Source organism: Metopolophium dirhodum, chromosome 4 (genome assembly GCF_019925205.1).
Source record: "Metopolophium dirhodum isolate CAU chromosome 4, ASM1992520v1, whole genome shotgun sequence".
Classification (NCBI taxonomy): domain Eukaryota; kingdom Metazoa; phylum Arthropoda; class Insecta; order Hemiptera; family Aphididae; genus Metopolophium; species Metopolophium dirhodum.
Window position 1 is genome coordinate 2,668,362 of NC_083563.1, and position 23,470 is coordinate 2,691,831.

Here is a 23,470-nt window from a genome sequence, read left to right on the forward strand (position 1 = left end):
TTGGGGAGGCCTCTTATATGTCGAACATTAAATCGGTATTTTTAATATATATATCAGCCATTAGGTAGGTGTCACGCCTATAGCCTATATTATTATGTACGGTTGGACACCAGAGAAACAAAATCGTTCTCGTAAATCTATAGACCTTCAAAAAAACCTACTCGAGCCCTCGAGACGGTCGCCCCCTGTACGACGCACCCGCCGCATCCCCTATAAATCCGCGCGCACTGCGATCTTGGCCCGTTGAACTTTCTACGAAACTGCGCGTTTGTCATTTGTCGGCAGTGCCGTGTGTACATACTGTATATATGTTATATAAATAGTTCTACACCGACTGCAGTTGTACGCATATTATATTATATACGTGTGTGTATGTGTATGGTGCATTATATACTGACGGCAAGGGTCGTTAGATGGGTACATATATATGTGTGTGTGTGTGTGTGTGTGTGTGTGTGTGTTAGCGCGTGCGGGTGTGCGGGTGATTGTGTACTCGCGTCGTCCCTCTCAATATTAATGTTCATTAAAACTTTGTCGGTCGGTCCGCGTTGCGACTACCGCCGCCGCTGCCGACGACGACGACGACGACGACTCTACCGGGATGTTGGTTTTAATTAGGAAAACGCCATTAATATTATTATCTGGGCCGCGCGCCGCGGGACGACCGTCGGAAGGCCCGAGCTCGAAAGAGTGAGCAAAAAACACAAAACTGAGCCGCCGCCGCTAGTGTAGGTATAGGTACGACACATTTCGTGTGTACAATAAAATAATAATATAAAGGTCTCCGGCTTAATCCTTTTGACGCGGTCCGTTAATGAGTGATAACGTTTGACACGGTGTCACGCCCCCCCCCCCCCTCAACCCCGCATTATATACGGGACGACGGCAAACACGACCCTCGTGCGAGGGCGCGGCCCGTGTACACGTCATAATAATATATTATGCCGTTGGGACACCCTCGGCCCGGTGGCGCGCGCCCTCGCCCGCGTTAGGGTTCGCTGGTAAGCGAAGCACTGGCGTAACCCGGATCTTAAGTCGTGTCATGTTGTTCAAAGGCGTCCGAGACCCGCGGGGTCTGGGGTAAGTATAGACGGCACGAGCAACGGCAGCCTTTCGCTCGAGATGCACCCGTTTTCGTCAGTCGTTGCATCGTCACGTCGTTCGCAATTTTTCACACCGAATTACCATGATATCATAATATTATATACCCAATATTGTTTGGGGTTTTATCGCGTGTGAATTTCACAAGTAAGTTTTTCAAAACATTTGATCGTCTCGTCTTATATAATTCGGGACCGTATTATATGTGTATAGGCTCTATAATATATATTCATATTCATATTCTCGTCATTCAGTGGCGTTATCCTAATAGTGCCTATGCATGACAAATTTAACGAAACGAATGTGAACGACGAATAAAAAACAATACATATCACACTAATATTCGGTTAATTATTGATTAATACGATCGGGCTGTAAGCTATGAACTGACGTGGAAGCTCTATTCGCATAAACTCTGGTAAAATCTTATTGCCAGGCCACTATAATAATATTATGTACTATATATAGGAGCTTTATATTCTGTTTTGTACGAGGAGACCGGATGGCCTATTGTGGTTATGTTCCGAGAATTCCGGTCGTGTTCACTGCCCAATATTCCTGGTTACGACCTAACGTGGGTTCGATGCTTGTTATAGTTATGTACAGTGTACACGAGTTATATACATATAATATGTATGTATTGTAATTAAGTAGGTAAATATATTGACATGGTACCTTCAGACGCACTGAACACGGGACTTTCTCGTTTCAACTGTTTGAAATCATAATATCATTTTATTCTAATGAATTTCCCTATTACTGTTTAAATCCATCATGGTAAGAATCAACAAATCACGAATATTAATTTATGTTAATGTACGTGTACCGTCGACTAAATAATAAATGTAGGAACGTTGACTATATGTTATAATATGTAACAAGTAAAATAGAAAAATAAAAAATTAAATGACAATAAAATATGCATAGTTTGATAACTTTGCCTCACTTATTTTTTTAAATTTATATATCACTGAAAACACTCTTTACAAGTAATAATTTTATGTAACACTTTAATTAATGAAAAAACAAAAACAAATTTTACAGAATTTCAATTTATTTTAATTTTTAATTGCTTGACGCCATTTGAACGTTCTAAATTTAAAATAATTACGTTTAGTGATTCAATTTTGGGACTCAGCATTGTGTGGACCCTGGGGACCCACAACCACTTTAGTCCAGTCCAGACACGGCACCGACTACACAATATACAGTTAAATACATTTATAAATAAATTTTATTCCGAGACAAATCGTCGGCGAGCATCCACGTAGGGTTGACAAATGAGACGATATATATTTCCACTTTTACGGCTAATCAAACTTTAACGTAAATACAATTTTCGATAATATATAGATTAGTATTGAAGTTGAAATATCTTACTACAGATATACTGTAATAAATGATAATATTGATTAGGTATATAAATCAAAAAGACAATACATATTTTATAATACGAGCTATACGCGTTGCTTTAATTTAATCATCAAACTATAATTAAAACTTTAAGAATTACGTCAGTGTTTATACTGCTGCAAGGTTTTTGGTATAAATTTAAAGTTATAATTTATGTACACAGTAAAAGTCATCATTACGCTTCATATATGATCTCAACTTTCACGTTGATAATATTTTATTTACTTAACGGTCAAAAGAGAATCATTTAATACAAATGGATATGAATAATACAATTATTAGGTTGGTGTTTGCAGCATATAATTATAAGTGTTTACTACTTACTTGTAAAAAAACACAATTTAATCATAATATCAAACAACTGTGAATTTATCGAAAACAAATTAAAGAGATTGTTTCAATACTGGAGAGCATTGCGTTGTACCTACCCATAACAATTTTAACCGTATAAGGGCAATTAGTACAATCACAACGCGGTAATGACTAAGACCGGCTTTCACAATAAATCCCACCCGCGTAAGATGTGATTTTACTGTTGTGTCCTCTTAAAATTCCGTCCGACCGGATAACCGAATATTAAGATAATAATATAATAATAATATAGTTTTACGCGCGATATTAGCGATTTTCACGACTTTCAGCTTCCGTAGTTCGAATCCCGGGTTTTCAATCACTGCAGCATATAATATTGTACCAGACTAAAATATACCTATATTATTTTTAGCACAATCTTGAAAATTAATATTTGAAATATTTGTTTTTTCATTTGTCGATGATTTGAACCAGCCACAATTTAAATCTAAGACTTTTACCGTTTTTATTTGACACTTGAAAGTCAAAAATTATCGTACTGAGCATACAGGTAACACGTGTGTACCTATAACGTACAAATAATTTTTTGTTTTTTATTATATAATATTATGTTATTATATTTCGCTCCAAACAAAAAAAAAGCCCTCTCTGGTGGTACTAATATCTCTTTTTATCCGTTATAATTGCAGCACAATAACGATAAATCACCGGCGGAAATAAAATATAAAATTAGATCATAAATTGGACAGCGTACCATTAAGAGCAGTACCGTTGTGTCCAAAAGCAATTAAAGTTTTTATTTGTTTTTTATTTTATTAATTATTTTCGCAGTTTAATTATTGATGGATTTTTTTCTGTCAACCAACAAACAAACTGCAAGTCCAACCAAATAATTAAAGTCATTAATTAGGTTATCGTGAATTATGTGAAATGATTTTTTTTATGTTTTTTTTTTTTTTTTTTTGAAAAGACATTTTTATCAAAACGAAACGAAATTAAACAAATTGCACAACTTCTATACACCGCTGCTCTGTAGTCGGAATGAATTGCTTGTGCTAAGCTAAAAAAGTGTATGTATATATACACTAGAAAGTTTTATTAATACTTCAAATTGTATAATATAAAGAAAAACACAGAAAAAAAAATCATAAAATAAATAAAGACAAATGCTTTTACAGTGATTGGAATAAATAGGATGTTGCATGTTGGACACAGAAAAAAAATCATCTTTAATTACTACGGTTGTTCGGAAATTTGCTTAACGATATAGTCTCTCTCTCTCTCGCTGCAACAGCAAGAGATACGGTTCTATTATAGAGAGACAATTATTGTATAAAATAGTGACAACGACTTATTTTGAACAGCGTTCGTTCCTGGCTTTAAAAACGACCACAGGCGTACCAACGTCATTGTGCTCGATAAAAATATAAAAACTGAGAAACAATTAACAATAATTAAATTTTATGATGGGTTTTTTTTTTTGAGACAAAACGAAAACTTATAACGTTATCCGTATACAATTAGATTATGCGTGTTCGAGTTTTTCGTTTTCTGCGATGTGTCCTTATATTATACACTGGCCTGAGCTTAAGTATTTTCGTCTTTATTAGGTTCATATTTTTTAGTCTTGCAAAATTAGTACATAAAAAATTTAAATAAATGTAGGTACACTATGTTAGTACGCACATTATGATTTTTATGTTGAGATATTGAATTCATACATTTCACGATGTAAATAATAGTTTATTGTTCACCGTCTGTTCACGTCCATAAAAATATTATAGTTTCACAAGATTGGTAAACTGGTAAACCATGGTATTCCAGAAGATCTCTTCTATCTCTAATACAATTATTTACGTATTATAAAGGTTGGGTTATTGTTCTGTACATGCATTTATTTTTAACTTCTCGCAAAAATCACACAAAACTGTGCAATTTTACCCATTAGGTACCTACATCATGACCGAAAACGCTCTTCACGTATGGATAATAGTTGTTTGGCATTAAAATCTATACAGTGAGCAGTGATCCACTCTTTTTGATGTTTGAGGGGATTGATTTTTGTTTTTTTTGCAGTCAGGATTTTGCGATAGTCGTGCGTGTAAATCGGCGCGGACAGTGCGAAAGAGTAATATATTTACATTCGTAACAAAATTTGAAAGTCAACCCGTGCCTCATCCACCGTGGTAGACGGTATCACGGTAACCGGAGATCCCGCTCCTATAGTAGGCCTAGAATTTCACTCGGGAAAGTCGGAATTCCTTAGCCGCCCGCTGCTGATAATTAATGTACACTCGCGCGAGTCGAGCGGCGCCCATATACGCGCCGGCCAATAAAATACGATATTGTTATCTAATACTATATTGTTTTCGTTATTATTGTTGAACAATTTTGGCGGTTTATGTGTAAATGGTAAATTCATATAACGGTGTTGTGTGTATATTATGTATACGACAGCGGGGACCCGACGGCATTGTGTTTTTCCGTCCGTCGGCCGGCCGGCCGATCGGGTGTGCGAATCACGATGGCGGAAAAATCGCCAAACGCCATCGGATGTTTCGGAAATAGTTGTACACAGATTATCCCGAGAATCCGCGCGGTCGTTTGTGTAATTTTCGCCGTACTATAAGCACCGAAATTCCAGCATAAGCGCCGCTGCATTCCGGGGCTCGACGATCGTGTAATAATCATAAATTAATAATATTAATGATGATGATGATGATGACGATGATGATGATGATGATAATGATAATGATAATAATAATAATAACGACAAACAATAATACTATTATGCATATTATATTATAATGGCAATAAACCGATATTGCGATTCGCGGTAGTAAATGCATCCAATGTTCATATTATGTGTCTGTACAAACACGTTAACGATGTTCCATATAAATACTCCGTTTGACAATCATAGCGATATACGAGATCCGCATTAATACACGTCACACGACTTTACAATGATAAATACATGACATTTATTTCCGCTTAGTCGACTATTGTAATGTTGTGGGTGGGGGGGGGGGGGGGGACTGGGGAGTAGTAGCTAGAGCGAGCGTACGCAAAAATTGTCGTTTTAAATTATAAGTAAACAATAGTATGTCGGGTAGTATTAAAATTTAACACCGTCGTATTGGTCGTACCTATTCAATTATTTCTTGTATAATATTATGGTTGTTCGGATAGAATACGTATATGATATATTAATTCGGATAAAAATATAGTATATTATACTATATAAGTTGTTGTGACTGTCGTCTCATTGTTTATAAAAACACAAACAAAAAATTTAATTAAACCCCAAACCCCCCTTGTATACAATAATAACAACTTTTATACAACAATTTTTATAGACGATTACAATCGTTAATATACATATACTAGCCTAATATTCCCTTAGTAATATACATAATGGTTTTTCAAAAAATGAACTGCATTGTGTTGTTCTAGTATCAATATGTTCAACGTATACACAGTTTCCAGCAGTAATAGTTGAATTGTAATTTGTATTTGTTCAATTGTAACCGTGTGTTGTCGTGTCTTACCATACGCTATGCCTTTAGATTTTATAAAATGGTAAAAAGGAGTAAAGGATTATTTAGTTAAAACATATATACATATTCTTGGGTGTAATCATTTTGAATGTCGTATTTGATTAAAAGTAATGTATACATAATACTTCCCTCCTTGTCACACAATATACTATTACTTTTACGGATTGGTATGGATTGAGTTGAGAAAACGGTGAAATGTAGAATTAATATTTTCACTAATACTTATAATATTATGATAGGTAATCTGTTAGGTGCAACAATGATTCATAACAAAATCGTATTCATAAAGAGAAAAAAAATTGATCCCGTTTCAACGTTTAAATTCTATAAACACTTAAAATCGTCGTTAACGTGAAACCTTCAGTTTTCTATAGAGGTCGTGCTCGAAGCAAATTTTCGTAATTGTCTTAACATCATAATATAATTGGTATAATATTATGTTACATTATGCATTATTATTCATCAATGCAACGTCAACAAAACGTCGAATAACGCACACGGCCGCAATAACATTATGTTAATATTAATACTAATATAATAACAATATAATACAGTGTACGGTATGTTGTTTTAGAATTCGCCAAGAGAAGAACGGAGGCGCGTGGTGCCCAAAAGCGCAAATCAGCAGCGAAGTCAGAGAATATCTGGAGATCGACCTGGATGAAGACCATCTGGTCACGTGGACCGAAACGCAAGGGCGGTGGGGCAACGGTCAGGGACAAGAGTTCACCGAGGCTTTCACCGTAGAGTATTGGAGAAGGTCCATTGGCCGATGGGTTGAATACAAAGACTCAAGAGAAGGCAGAGTACGTATACAATGTGTGGACGCTCTCTATATAATATAACATAATATATTTACTTATGTATTAGATCGTGTTGTTGGTTAAAAGCCCTATCAAAATAATAATGAAGTGTAAACATTACGAAATACAAATATTGATGTTGCACAATTTTTTATAAAGTATATAGGTAAAAATAAAATGAAGACGATAACAATAACAATAATATTATAAATATAATAAAAATGGATATAAAAAATCGTTTTGATAGAAATAAAAATAAGGGTTCTAGTTTACTGGCCTCCTAAGCCAAAAAGCAGTAAGCGACAAAATTTGAAAAATGAGATTGCTATATCAAAATATTCGATATTTTAAGACGAAATTTTTGTTTCCTTAGCAAAAATACCATAAATGCAATAGATTGTATAATAAACGTGTTCTGAAAAACCATGATGGGAACTGGCTATATTTTAAAGAAATGCATATAATACTGTCCGTAAAATCTCTAATATCTTCGTAATATTTTATCCAACGATTATACGACACGTTAGCGTTGATCACGTCGACCATGCAGGGTACCAAAATGTCCATAATGCATGATTTTTATGACGGAATTCAACGATTTCTTGTTTACTACTTAAAACCCACACGTAATAATAATAATAATAATAATAATATCCAATCACAAACATAAAGCGTTTTCAGTTTGTTATCTTAACCTGTCACCCAAATCTCACCCACTCGCTGGTGTCTAGAAGTATCACGTTCGATATACACACTTGAGTGAGCCCCAAAACCGATAATGTCAAAACTCTGTGTATAATATCTTTTAATAATAAAACACAGTAGGTATATGGCGTAGAATACTGTGGTAGAACTACGAATTCTTAAAATAAAGATAGTTTAAGTGCATATTAAGAAGTTTATACTTTTTAGCTTTAACAACGTAACAACTGTGCCTAAGCTCAATGCATCAAAAAAATCAGAATATTGATCGTTTTACATTTTTATTTGTATTTACCTGTATGAGTAGAAATATTCAATTACATTTACATGTAATTTAAATGGATACGTGTATTTACTGTTATTATTATCTTACGGTGAAATAATTAAATTGTAATTAGTTGTATTATATTTTAATATTTAAAAGGAAAAATAATAACCGTTTTATTTTGACGCTCAGCAAACATATTACTTAAGGTCTATATTAAAATATGCCGAAAGTTTATTAAAATTAAAACTTGACTGGTATCGTTATAGCGTGTTCGAAGTATATATAAAAATAAAACAATAAATAGAAGATAATTATTAATTAATAACTGTTCTCCTCGTAAAGAAAATTGATAAAATTTTCATTAAAGCACTTAATTTGAAATTTGAAAACAATCAAAATGTTATCATACAATTTCAATTTTTGTTCTACAATCTAGTAAATTCAAGCAACATTCATCACAATTTCGGAGACATTTGATAGTACCTATAATATTTATAACTTTTGTTATATTAGTAATTACGTATAATTAAAAAAAAAATGTGATTAAAAATTATTTACTGATTTTATACTAGAATGTAGGTAATTTTTTAAGCCATTAAACGATGTTACGTTTTAAATAACAATTTTGTGAATTTCTTTAATATTGTGTGAATAGTAAAATATGCAATAGTTAAAATTGACATAATAAAGTTTTACAACAAATTAATTATTACTGGTAGTTAGATATTTCCATCAATACATACTTAGGCGAGGTTAGGTTATACAGTTTAGGAGGATTTACAACGGACAATCGTTTTGGGTTTTGTATTTTATTTTAAGACTTAGGAGAAATAACACATTTTTGTTTTCAAGTTTCCCCGGCTATAAACTTATACGGCTAGTTTGTAGTACATTTCTAGAAGTTTTCCTTCTGCCCTTCAGTCTACCTTTTGACAGCACTGTAACTGTCATATTTGGCGAATACTCTCAAATTGGTTACTGCAAAATAAGTTTTAAGCTTCTATTTACTTCATATAAGTTCTGTATTTATATGCAAACATTTATCCTGGAGTTAAATTTCAAACCGTCTTCAAGCATTTTCTTTTCTTAATAAAAAAATTAATTTAAAAACTTTGTGTTTTACTTTAAAAAAAAAAAAAAAAGGTAAAGTTTTGATTACTTCATTGACATAAAATGGAATTCATATTTAATTAAATTAAATATTTTAATCTGCAGTGCGTTTTGATGACTATATATTTGTTTTAAATGTTTTACTGATAACTATAATAATTATTCTAGATGTTGATAATTATAGACTTGTTAAAGTATGATAAAATTAATTATGAAGATATTCATTGTTTACATTTTTTTATCAACTTAAGGTTCCAAACAAGTCCACGGATATAACACAATTATCATAAAACCCGTAAAATGTTTGGAAGAGTCAATATTGTTGTTAATTACATTTTTAATGGGTAAAAATTATTATGCTACACTGCTACGATGCAAGCTAATGTGTAAGCTTTATGAAACTCAAATATTTCTAGATAATAAACTATAGGTAAAATAACCAATAATTCAATAAATAATAATATCGATAACACGTACGCTAATTACATATTCAAAATATTTTTATGTTTTTATAACAGTACACAATACACACGTCATAACAAATCGATTACCTACTAATTTTAACAATATTATATTTTATGTACATATCTTATAATATTTTTTATTTCATATTTAATTCTAGGTATTGCCGGGCAATGTAAATACTTATTTGTCGGTCAATCAAGAATTGGAACTGCCATTTGTGGCGAGTAGAATACGTTTCGTGCCCTTCAGCGCCCATCCCAGAACCGTCTGCATGCGTGTGGAGATCTACGGGTGTCCGTGGGAACGTAAGTACATTTTATTTTATATTACAAGTATAACGTACAACGTTAATCCTAAAAGGGTTAAAATATTTTGCGATTATGTCAAAAAGAAGATTGAGTACTCATTACATTAACTTGACCCCTATAAAGGGCATTTTATGTATACTGCTTGCCGTACGCCGCGGTTGAGGTTAGGTTTCTCCTAAAACAATATATTAAAAAATCGTTTGGACCTTAACGATATTGTTACTATAATACACACACATATATTATATAATACCCTATGGTTGATTGTTCCAAAATGTACATTTCGGAATACATAAATGTTCGTGTACCATAATATGTATAGTTTTACTACGTCCGTATAAAACCCAAAGGACGTGTTTGTGTTATCCATTATATTTTTCAGTTAAATGAAAACGAGCGAACATATTTTCGACTTGGATACATCAATGTCAACGGAATTCTCTGGCCTAGTGATAGAAATCTTCTTCGTCTTCTCGTGTTACAATGATATTAAAATATAATAATACATAAACCCTGTGTAAAGTGGAATTATTAACGGTATAAGTATACGCTAGTTACTATAGTTAGGTATACCACTAATAACGTCGTGAATCCGTGACATTTTATATTCACATCTCACATTACAAAGACTATCAATTAATAACAATTCTGGTTGCTCGGTATCATATTATTACATGGCACGGTGTTGGATATTATAGCGAGCAAGCGCAGATCCAGGGGAGAGTTTGGTTATCTCTTTGTGGATCCCTTTGGAGTTATTATAATATAATATGTATTTATTTATAAAATAAACAGTTCACACGCCTTAAAATCCAAGCATTTAAAATATGAAAATGTTAGTGTTGTTACTTTTATAAAATCGTATCTATAATTTTATTTATAAATTATAATCTACGACAGTATTAAGTATGTACTAAAATATTACATTTGTATTTTTTTTCTCAAAGAAATACCTCCCCAGTTTTAGATTTCTGCGAATCAAAGCAAACACATAATAATACTATAATAGCAGTGCTGAACTAACTCATAAATATTACCCACTAATAATCAACACTGAGGATAATATTAAACATAATATAAATTATTATATAGGTGCGTTATGATGTTTTAAATATTATAATATATACGCGTGATATTATGCTAACCTCGAATGACGTCAAATATTATAGTAATAACTTCGCCTCCGGACGTTTAATCCCTTCACATAGTCGCTGCTTGTTCAGCACTCGTGTGCAACATTCGTTACCTATAAGGTTATAACCCTGTGTACAGGTACGCCATACCTATATAACATAACGTTCACCCGTATGAAGAGCTGCCGTGTTCCTTTTACGCAATTTCCTCCCATTATCCGGAAATTCACGTATTACAAACAATGCAGCTATTATTATTATCATCATCATCAACATCACGGCGTGTCCAATATATTATTTAGATTGAAACATTGTGTGCGACCCATTATTAATCTAGTTCTCTGATCTCTGTTAAACAATATTATAATATAGGTATAGATATTATGTAGTTTTATATTGAAACGTTCGGTTCGCTTGTACGGAGGAAATCGTCGACGGTGCAGATTGCGGATCGTCGAATTCGTGCTTTTGGTTTGGAGTTGAAGGTCTGAAGCTGTGTGAGAAAATCGAAAAATGTCCAGCAAATGGCTTTCTTTTTTAACGAATTGTATTTTTGACGACGGAAAAAAAAAAAAAAAATTCTTCTGCGTGCAGTCGACAATACTGCCCGGCGTTGCTGGCATATACTTTTAACGAGGTAATTTTTTAACGCTTCCGCACAAAATCACGTTCTCCGCAGCTTTTCTAAAGGCCGAGCGTGTTTCTCCGCCCCCGCCGCGCCACCGATAATATGCTTTTTTTGTCGAGCATTCACCGCGTCTGTATAACGCAATATACACAGTGTAGCCATATATGGATACTCTGTGTGACTGTGTGACGTATATGTGCACCGTACACACATAATACTATAACACTTTTATAAAGGTCTTTACTATAATATAGAACATACCTACGGCTGCCGTTGGTGCTGCCGGAGCCGTTAGCGTCGTTGTCAACGTCTGCGGCGCAGGAAACCGAACGTCGAACGAAAAGTGGAATGGTTTCGTGCGCGGCGGGAGGGCGTGCGGAGGGTTTTGTCAAAGGCCGTCTCGTAACACGGAGTATTTGCGGCCATATAGTGAATAATATAAACGTTTTCGCTACAACTGTGCAACGGGTTGCGCGCGTGTGCGCTCTCGCACCCACACACCCACACACCCACACACCCACACACACACACACACGCACAAACCGATTATATATATATATATATATATATATAAGTACATACATAAACACACACCAACCGTTGACTAATGGAGCCTTTGAACGGACGTTCGCATAATAGGCAACGGTTCCGCCTTCCGTCATCGTCGTCCCGCGGCACCCCATCACGTGACCGCCTCACCGCCGACCGCCACCGTATGTATACGAAATATCACCGCTTTCGACCTTTAATACGGTTTATACATGTGACATGGGTATACCGTACCGTCGTCGTCATCGTTTCTCTGCGCAACGTTAGGCGACCAATTATTTATTTTATTATATATAATACATTTGTGTGTGTGTGTGTGTATATTTTTTTTTTCCAATTGACCACTATTATAACGCGCAAGTACACGGACGCAAGAGCCAAAGTAGAGAATCGCAAAAAATAAATCTCGTCGGTATGCCGTAAATTACAATATTATACTGTGCACCTATCTATATGACATTAAATACCTACCTATACTGTATTATCGTTAACCTGCCCGGCCGTCGTTTGTACTGGAAAATTACGTAGGTATACGTATTGGGTATATGCAAGTAACTCTTTTCTCCTGAAGGGGTTGTCGCCGTTGCGCTGATTGTAGACAAAAAATATTTATAGACAATTTCCGAGCTTCGACTCATAATATTATACCAATGCTGAATGCTGTGACGCAGCAAACGATTATAATGACGAGTGACAAAGTATAAAAGTTCAATCCGCAACGAAGCATTTCGTTCGACCGTAAAAATGACTTAATTAACAAATATTTACTACAGAATCATTATTATTATCACATCCAACAACTCGTGTATATATCTACGGCCAACATTAAATTCGAAACTTATAAGTTATAACAAGGTATATCATTACCATATTTAAAGACTGTAATTTGAGTGTTAAAGTACTTTAGAGTGAACGAAAGTCTGCTTATTACTGACGAAGTTTACCGACTCAAAATAAAAGACAACTGCTTGTTATAAAGTTATTTATACGCTCACACTTTTTTTTTTTTATATATATATTCATTCCGATAAAATAAATTATTGTACCACTGAAACTTAAATTCTAAATATCCCTTCACGAGTAAATTATTATGAACCTAAAACAAATACGAAATTATAATGCGCACGTCATGATAAATTTTCACTCATCATAATAAATATAACTGAGATATCAGGTATATAATTCTAAAAAAATTGTGTGGGCCGTTTATTTTTAAATGCATATTAAATCTGAAAATATTTAACATTTATTGATAGTTTATAAGAAATAATTTTACTTATTAAATTTTTTAAGAAGATATTTAGTTTTCGGGACAAGTGATTTGATTGCATTACATTAATTAAAGATACATACAAATACCCGGATAACATTTTAATTAATTTGTTTTCCCTTATTCAATTTCAAGGTTTATAATTAGACGTTTATGGTAAAAATACACACAATAAGACATAGAATATAGTGGTTATATGAGTTTATGACGCATAGTAAAGTAATCATTTATAATTTATACACTCATTTTGTTATGTTTTTACGCTGTTCGCAAAAGTTCTATAAAAATCCATTAATTTTTTTTTAAATTAAGTTGATATTAAATTTTACTTATTATGAAGTATATTATTTAAATATTTTTTAAAGCTAATTATATTTACTTATTATAGTATATAAAACTGTCGTGTCACGATAAAAAATATTAGTGATTATAATGCACCATACTTTTTATGTAAATTAAATTAAAGTTTATAATTTACTAAACGTGTAAAGTTTAATTAGTATACATTGTCCATATTATTATACTCGTAATAAAATTATGTTTTATTGTCATTAATATAAAATAATTATGTTTTATTTTTATTGATATAAATATAAAATAATTATGACTTTGGTGAACATCTTTTCCCTTGGATTTATTTAGCTTTTATTTTCCAAACAGACATCAGTGGGTTAAACTATTTGATGGGGTTAAATCACAAATCACTGTGCCTTCCTAAAGGTGCAATATTATAAACCCTTCTTATTTCGCTGTTGGTAAATAACCCACCCTCCATATTGTACCATATAAAAATACTAGAGTTTGTTGATGATGTTAAGCTGTTCATGAATATTCAATCTATTCTTGATTTCGTGACACTGCAGGCAGATAAGAAGTAGTTGGTAAGCTGGGGTGAATGTCTTGGCTTTAAACGTAATGTATAACTGCATAATAATTAAAAATACCAAGTAATTACTTTCAAACGTATTATAATTTATACTAAATTCATCTACACTACAGTATACTAATGAGTCTACTACCCAAATTTATCGTGAATATAATTTTGAGATCATCTTGTAGGTTTTCACATATTAGAAATCGATAAACCAATTTCACGGATCCAGGAAATATGCGTTGTGGGGGACTAGGAGTCTTTGTATTTTTGCGTTTTTACGTATGATTTTCTGTGGTTTCCATTTTTCTGTTGCTCTGAAATCTTTGTATTGTTGCCCATTCTCGAGTAGGTAGGTTAGGTACATATGAATCAGTTTTATGGAATCCATCGAGTTTTTTTTCGATTGCCAAATTATTTTAACAAGTGGAAAGGAAATGTTTGCGTTTCACTGCTTTTCTCGTAAATATAAATTACCATCTGCATAACGTTTCTTAATAAACTTATATCTGGATTTGTTGAATTACATTCCCTCCTACTGGATATAAATAAATAAAATACAAACAAAAACGAACTTTGAATTTAAATGAATTAACAGTTACTTACTTTACAACTCGAATATTAATTATTACCTATTCTGTGTAAACTTGATTATATTTGCGAACGATGTGTAGATATATAAATGATATTACTATGTTAATAAAAATTCAAGTTATTCGACAGTTTTTGAATTCCACAATTACTCACTATCAATTTTAAGAGTATTTGTTCGTCAATCTCAGAATTCTATTCTGACCTAAATGTTATTTATTTTGGGTTGTATAACTCCTCACCCATTAATCCCTATACCTATACGCCTGTAAGAACTAAAGTGTATACAAATTATAAGGTGTGTACTTGATGAATAGTAATAATTTGCTTAATGAACTATAATAATTCATTTTAATGCCGGTAATATAAGTTATTGTTTGAAAGTTTTTATTATTTTCATTAAATGTTTACTTTTTTTGTTTTCCTATAACGTATTGTAGTAATAATTTTATTATATTTTAATACACATTTTAAATTGCTCTTACATTGTTATATTATTTAAATTAAGGGTTTTCATCGTGCCGACAACGGTGTTTTGAATAATCGTTATACAGTAATTAGAAAAGCCAAAAGGGCGTATAATTACAAATTTTAAATACGCGGGAAATTGTAATTGCCCGGCAAAATCCACCAGTCTATAACATTACGGCTGCAGGAACGCTCATTTGAGGATATTCGGCTGGTGATCCGAAATAGGTATAGCAACACGATAACGCGATATTCCTTTATCGTGGAGTCTGGAGTTCAAATTCGTCGACGGATGAGGTTATTTCGTGTCGACAATAAAATGAGCGCTTCTGCAGATCGACTGCCTATAATATAATTATTAATACGAAATTATACGCAAATAGGAGACTGCGGCAGTTGTCGATGTCTCGCCAAAGAGCCTCTCTTCAAAAAAAAAAAAAAAAAAAACACCTCTCATCTGGTGACACGTATTTTAATATTATTACGACGACATCGTGCGCATTATAATAATTCATATTTCGAAAATAATCGGAATCACGCCCGAAACAATATCGTCGCACAAAACCGAATAGTGCGTTTAGTGGGTACACAGATATTATATTATTATTATTATTATTATTATAACACTCCCGTATGTAGCGCGACCCATGTCGATTATTCTGCGAATTAGCTCCAGGGCCTTTGTCAACGGCGACGGCTTGTCTAGCGCACACGCACCCACACACACACACACACACACCCGGAATAAATCAACGTCGGCAACGGAGAAAATCTGTCGGGAAATTCGCATTCGCCGCGCACGCGAAACAACGATACGACGGTGTTTAATACATATTGCAATGTATTCATTATTACTATTATCATCTCGCATATAAATCGCGTGTTCGCGGACACGACTGCGCTCGCGAGTGTGTCGAGAGGCGAAACCACGACCGCGGTCCCGTCATATGGTTATATCATCCGCACGGGCGTTGAAACGTCGCAGCAATAATAATATGTGACAGAACCGTGGTAGTCGTCTCGTCTTTTCAGGTTATCGTGGTCGGGCACATACAACTCTCGATACAATACTCGGGATACCACTGCAGCAGCCGTCACCGCGTCGTTTACGCACGCCGGAGGGTTAAGAGTCACACGCACCCAGTGCCCCATATAACATTATACGACTACAATTTACGTGTACAATACGTATAAATGTACACTTATATGATACGAATCGTACGTGTGTGTGTGTGTGTGTGTGCGTATCATTAGACGCTGCACATAATACGCGTACACTATATAATATACGGTGCCGGCTAAAGCGGTTTTCGGCGTCCAAAGTCACGTATGTGATCGTGTGGCTGTACAGTATATCCGTCACCGACTAATATCGTATTATATTATTATTATTATTATCATCGTCATCGCCACCGTCATCATAGCTATTATTGTAATATTCTGACGGAAAACGTCTCGCATGTATCCGCACACCCACACACCCACACACACCCACCCACACACCCACACACACACACACACACACATACACATGTCGCCAGTTCTCGTAATATTATTCTCGTATCGAAACATTTATTGTTATTATATAATGCGCATCTGTCCCCCGCAGTCACGTCGCATACGTTATTAACTCATCAAATCGCTCCCGTCAAAGACCCCCCCCCCTCCCAGGCAACCCGGACATAATTCACATTTATTCCATTGTCACGGTAATATTATAATATTATATTTAACGTATTTCGTCGGGTCCTCATACGCGGTAGGTGCATACAAAAGTATAAATATTAATATTTCAGGTAACATATTCGCGTCGGTAGGTAAGGTTAGGTTAGGTTAGGCGGTCTGGCGGTTTTTCTTCTATCGCCGCATCTGGGATAATATTATTATTATTATTATTATTAATGTTGCTATAATAACACCAACGTCACAGCTCATCGTCGCGTTTCTAGTCGCCACCGAGCCGTTCCGTCGAATTTGCTGTCGCATTGCACGACGGTGAAATAGGGATCAGTAAGTTGGTTTTCGTTAAAAATAAATTATGATACATGCGAGTTTTCTACAAGGATTTCATGCGGGCTCACACCAATAGGTGCTAAAATATACGTTTTTTTGAAAATATTCTTTTTATACATATGTATTTAGTTACAAATGCTCTATAATTATTCAAGCTCACAAACGTTCATTTTACAAATTTGCTAATTCAATATAGTGACCTTTGGGCTCTAAACTTTAGTTTTAAATTAACTCGGTGCTACCAACATGATAAAATAAAGTAGTTAAGTATTACCAAAAAGTATTATCTCATATTTATTGCAAGAGCCATACATACTAATAATATGATGGTACAATATTTCTAATTATTATTGTACTTTTATCAACAAAATAATAATAAAACGAATATATTTTTTTAGTTACCATCCCGTCACAATCGTCACATCGTGGTTTTGATTTACTTGCCTACATCTTATGTTGGCGGGGTGGATGTATGTTGACTTATTATTGTATTTACTACATACAACCAAAAACACTTTATTTGACTTACAATTCATATATTGTAAAATAAGTAGCTATTTAAAAGAAAAGACAATTCCACATTATTTATTAGTTAGGATACATAAAAGTAAAAACATATATTTAATTTAGAACAAAAAGTTCTAACCAAGTGAAAAACAAATATTAACAACCAAAAGGTTCTATCCATAGAACTTTTTTGGTTCTTTACTGAAATGTTTTACTTTATCGTATTTTTTACGTTAAGTTTTGCTTAGAACAAAAAAAAACAAATTTCAAGACCTAACTCAAAACAACTCTGTGTTAATTATTTTTTTATTTGAAAATCATTAAACATTATTATTATTATTCTTTACGAAAGAATATAATATTATTCTGGTTTAAAGTTCAAAACTGCAGCTCTCCCGAATAATTTGATACTTTTAGATAATATATCACTTTTGGATTCTGAGCCGACGATTTTACGTCGACTAATCTCGTCAACGGTGTTTCGCAAATCGCAATATTATTATATAGAGCACGTGTCCACACCACCCCGCATAAGACATAATAATATACCATAGTAATAAATAATTTATTACAACATCTGCACGCGGAGTGACACTGAAAACTAAATTACTGTCAATAATGATTGTTTGCGATCTGCACGGCGCCACGAACGCTATGTGTGTAATATATTCTATATGCTGTATGCCGCATAATAATATATTTATCTAAAACGGATTATCAAAGGCCAAAGTCACGTATTCACTAAACTTTCACTGGTCACATTACTTTTCGACGTCCGTTCCGAGAAGTTAGTTCTTGTTAGCGGATTGCCCGTCCATAAACTTAACGGAAACTAACCGTTTTTATATACGCGCGGTCGTAAACATACGATATAAACCCAATAGTTTTGATAGGGAAAACGATCAATTATTCAATGATGGTTCGATACCGCTGCAGCAGTACATCGAACGACACGCCTGCAGAGTACCCATGAAAGAGTACCTTCGTACAACATCATACATTATTATTTACATCATCGTCAACCGTATATTATGGTATAGTCCGTAATGGTTACATATTGCCGAAGTCTGTATAGCAATCGATTGATGTTTTTTTATAATACGGACCGTGGTGATTTATTTATAAAACATTTTCGCGGCGGTCGTTTAAACGCACTTTTTTCATTAAACGATCGGTTCGACGAAATAGTTTCGTGATACTCTCTTATAGTATACAAGTAATCGTGATATAAATCCGATTATATTTTGTATTCAAAGCGCATTTGCCAACGAAGTGCCATCGCTGGTATTAGACTGTATAAGAATAACGTGTGATATTATAGCGGTAACTTGCAGTTTCATTGTGTCACGGTTTTAATATTCGTCGGACATTTTGGGTTTATTTTCACTTTGTATATTTCTTGTAATAGTCACTATGGTTTCACAGTACCTATTGAATAATTAATAACGTACCATATGAGAACAATAGCCGGCTGACCTATTTATTTGTATGGTTTACCTCTTTAATGAATTCTTCGTTAATTATTAACTTAAAAACCAAATTTAATTATTCCATATAATTGTATTTATCAATCTTGTTTAATTTCAAAAAAAATATGACGCAAAATTACCTTCATAACATTTATCTGTTATATTTTATATCTCATGCGAAAAGAAAAGTTAAAACAATAACAGAATATTGTGTATTTTGTACTGCCTATTATATTTTAAAGTTGTCAGTTATAAAGAATTTAAATTTGTTCCGGTATCAAAAGGTACCAACTTCAAATAATCCTAATGATGTAAAAGACTTAATTTCGATAAATTTAACTGTGTTCTTATTCCGTTCGACATACCACATCTACCAACCATTTCACCACTAAACGTTCTCGAAAACGTAATATCAAAACGCGTATTTAACTATTAATTTAAGTTCCGTCTCGAGTAGAAAATATACAATGTAAAATATATATACATATATATACACGCGTTTGATTCGAATTTACAATAACAGTTGTTCGGTGTAAAGTTTGCAGCGCATACTTCTCACGTTTAATGAGCGCTCGCGTACAAATATTTAACCAACTGTACGATTGAATTCTGCAGTACAAAGCCACAAAGGTCACCGACTATAATCAAAATTTAGGGCGTAAACACAATTAATATACTATATCGTGTACGAGTGCGTCTGGTGTGGCAAGTTCAGGTACGGATCTAAGAATACAACTTGATGGAATTATTGCATAAATTAGGCTTAAAGCATGTTTTACTGTGTAATTAATATTAATATTATTATGTCCCGTTGGTAACATCCCAGAGATGTTCATTTTGTTATAAAGAGAAAGAAAAGGATCCGGTGCTGCAGTTCTTTTTTAGTTAATCTGAGTGGATTACAAGGAATTTGTTTAGATGACTAGATGAGAGATGACTAGATTATTTGTGGTTGTGACTGAACATTTCGTTAATTGGTGGTCTTACACTACCTTCTTACGCGGTAAAAAATATTTGGGGATTTCGAGTTTATCGATTTTTGTGTATCTACAGTGGAAGCCCCTGGAGGTTGATCGGACATAGGTTTGAATATATGATTTGCATTTGATTTTACAGTTGAGTAGATTTAATGCGATATGATGTGTTGGCTTTGTAGGATATTTAGTGTACGAAATTGTCAGTTTTTGATTTCAGTTCCTGAAAATAAGTGGTTTTTACTCAGACCTTTAGTGAAATTGTTTAAGGACTTAAGGTCCTTACTTAGTTACTTGACATCTTCTATATTCAGCTGGATGCAGTTGATTACAATGTGTACAATTCAACAGGAAGTCCTGAATATTTAATTTTGTCTAAAATATGATTTTTAACTGCAATCAAGTTAACTTCTGATTTGCTTTATAGTTTTTATTTTTATCACAGACCCAATAAAAATGTATTAATATTATTAATGTACATGTATGTACCTATTCGTATATCACAAAGTTATATATAATTTCAGCTTAATTTGTAGACACTCATAACTCTGCCATTTTCTGTATTATATTTTATTTTTTATTTCACGATAGGTATTTAAGATACAAGTGAATTCTAAAAAATTAATTCATTCCTATTATACCAAATTAAAAAAAAAAAATGTATTCTATTTCTTAATGATATTATGTCGAGCGTATTATAATATATTTAAATATAATTTTAATGTTTACAATTGTCAGATATTTGTACATACTGTACAAATATAATATGCACTTAAACGATATTCAATTTTTTTTAAGATACAATTAAAATATAATACCTGTTAAGAAATACATAACCACCTCGGAAATTCATAAAAAGTAGTTTCAGAAATTATACTCGTATAATATGCATGCATATTGAAATAGTGATTAACTATAACCATAATATACTATATACATTATATTATTATATAGATTATAATTTATTAAGTAGAGACAAAATAGTTACGATAGTCTGACAACGTTGAAATAATTTCTTACACTTCTTTTGGTACCACTTTTCTATTTTAATTTGTTGTTATTAAATTCCAAAACAACAATTTTTTAATATGAACATTTTTTTATAATACGTTACTAATTAACTGACAAATTCTGAAATTTAAAAGAAAGAATCTGTTGACGTTTTCGTTAAGTAATTTATTTCGGTATTTTCTTCCGGATGAAACTAGGGTAGCTAATTATAATATACGTAATATTATATAAATGTGTGAATTACTCTGTCGTCAATAAACTGCTCGCCTGGTTATAATGTATAACAACTGTTTCTAGATATTATTATGTACATGACATCATTAACACGGGTGTACCTACGATAGTGTAATAATAATAATAATAATAATAATAATAATAATAATAGTTTAATATCGGTGCAAACTCTCGAATACCGTCGTAACTATTTCATTACCGAGCACGGTGCACACATATATTATACTACCATCGTTGTGATAATACTATGGCGTTATTATTATTATTATTATATAAATGTATTATGTAATCCTTCGCTGGTCGTTGGTATTGATGACGTACGGCGGTGGCTAAAAGCTTGGTCATGTAAACACGGCCGGTGGGGATAATTTCAGCACCACCGGTCGAGTTTTAACGCGTTGTATACCCTTCACACACACACACACACACACACACGGTATAGTATATCTAAATAATATTTGCGTATGTCGGCACGGTACTTGGGAGGGGGGGGGGGTTGGTGGACGCCGAAAAGGGTAATGAAGAATTATACGATCTGTGGAAGAGGGACTGTATATAGCGCCACTGCACATCATATTATTCTCTCGCTCGCAGTTTAGTGTATTCGTATTATGGTACCTATATTGTACTATAATGTGCAATAATTATTATTATAGGTGCAAGCGGGGTGGGTACTGTCGTTTTTTTTTTTTTTGCATCGTGCGTCCGTGGACTTCGGATACGGCTGTGGAAATGATATCATTACGTTACCTACGCGTAAGCTATAATATTATCATAATATATTATGCGTACAACACGGTCCACAGGCCATCGTTCGGAAATATCATATGCCACGTGTACCTACCCTCCGGCCGTAATACTGTAGCGAACGCGTCCAATCGCGTCATCCTCCCCGTACCCCCCCCCCCTCCCCAGCCCCACTCTCAACCACCGCAAAAGCCGTCGTAGCTACCCCCAGAGGGCCATTGTGCGACGATCGAAAAACACGCGCCGAAAGCGACAGAGTCCGAGCTGTATACATCCGACCGAATTTACGACGCTCGCGAGACTTTTGACCGCGACACGGGTCCAGCACGACACACGGACCCCGCGGACCCTCCTATCTCCAGGCACAATACCATACATATTATTATTATATTATTATACCGTGGTAGTTTCGCCGACACGCGTACACGTTATGGTCTCGCCCTATGTTATGATACGCGCGTGTGTGCCCGGGGCGGTGATGTCGCACATCGTCGCACAGCTAATATAATATACCTGATGATAACGTTACGATGATTAGTTATTATCATATTGAATTCATAAATATTGATTAGACTCACTGCCGGCAGGTGTACTTTTACGATTGTGTAACATTGCTATTGTTTATATTGTTTATAATATTTCCATTATTATATTATTTTATTGTTCCTGGTCGGAATGCGTCGGACAACAATAATAAAATACATATGCATAGACAACGCGACGTGTCCTTTGCACGAAAAACGTTTCCCGTCACACAAATGTGCACACGCATGTATTAAGTGTAAAAGAGTTTCGGTCCAAAACCGTGAAATAAGCTTTTATAAAAACGATGGTCGTCTAATATTGATATTATATTATTGTTGTTATTATTTTGTATGGACTATCGAAAGTGGTGTACCTAAATTGCCTATTCAGGACGCCGTATTACCGTAATAATTGTATTATTGAAAATCCTTTGATTAA

General features: G+C 33.8%; 1 protein-coding gene across 1 annotated transcript in view; it reads left to right on the forward strand.

Moving 5' to 3' along the window:
* Positions 1-23,470, forward strand: part of LOC132943981 (discoidin domain-containing receptor A-like) — a 232,381-nt gene that overhangs the window by 173,007 nt on the left and 35,904 nt on the right. Inside the window, exons 5-6 of the mRNA XM_061013176.1 lie at positions 6,961-7,192; positions 9,892-10,039. Coding sequence (XP_060869159.1) covers positions 6,961-7,192; positions 9,892-10,039 — 380 coding nt within the window. The remainder of the gene's footprint in view (positions 1-6,960; positions 7,193-9,891; positions 10,040-23,470) is intronic.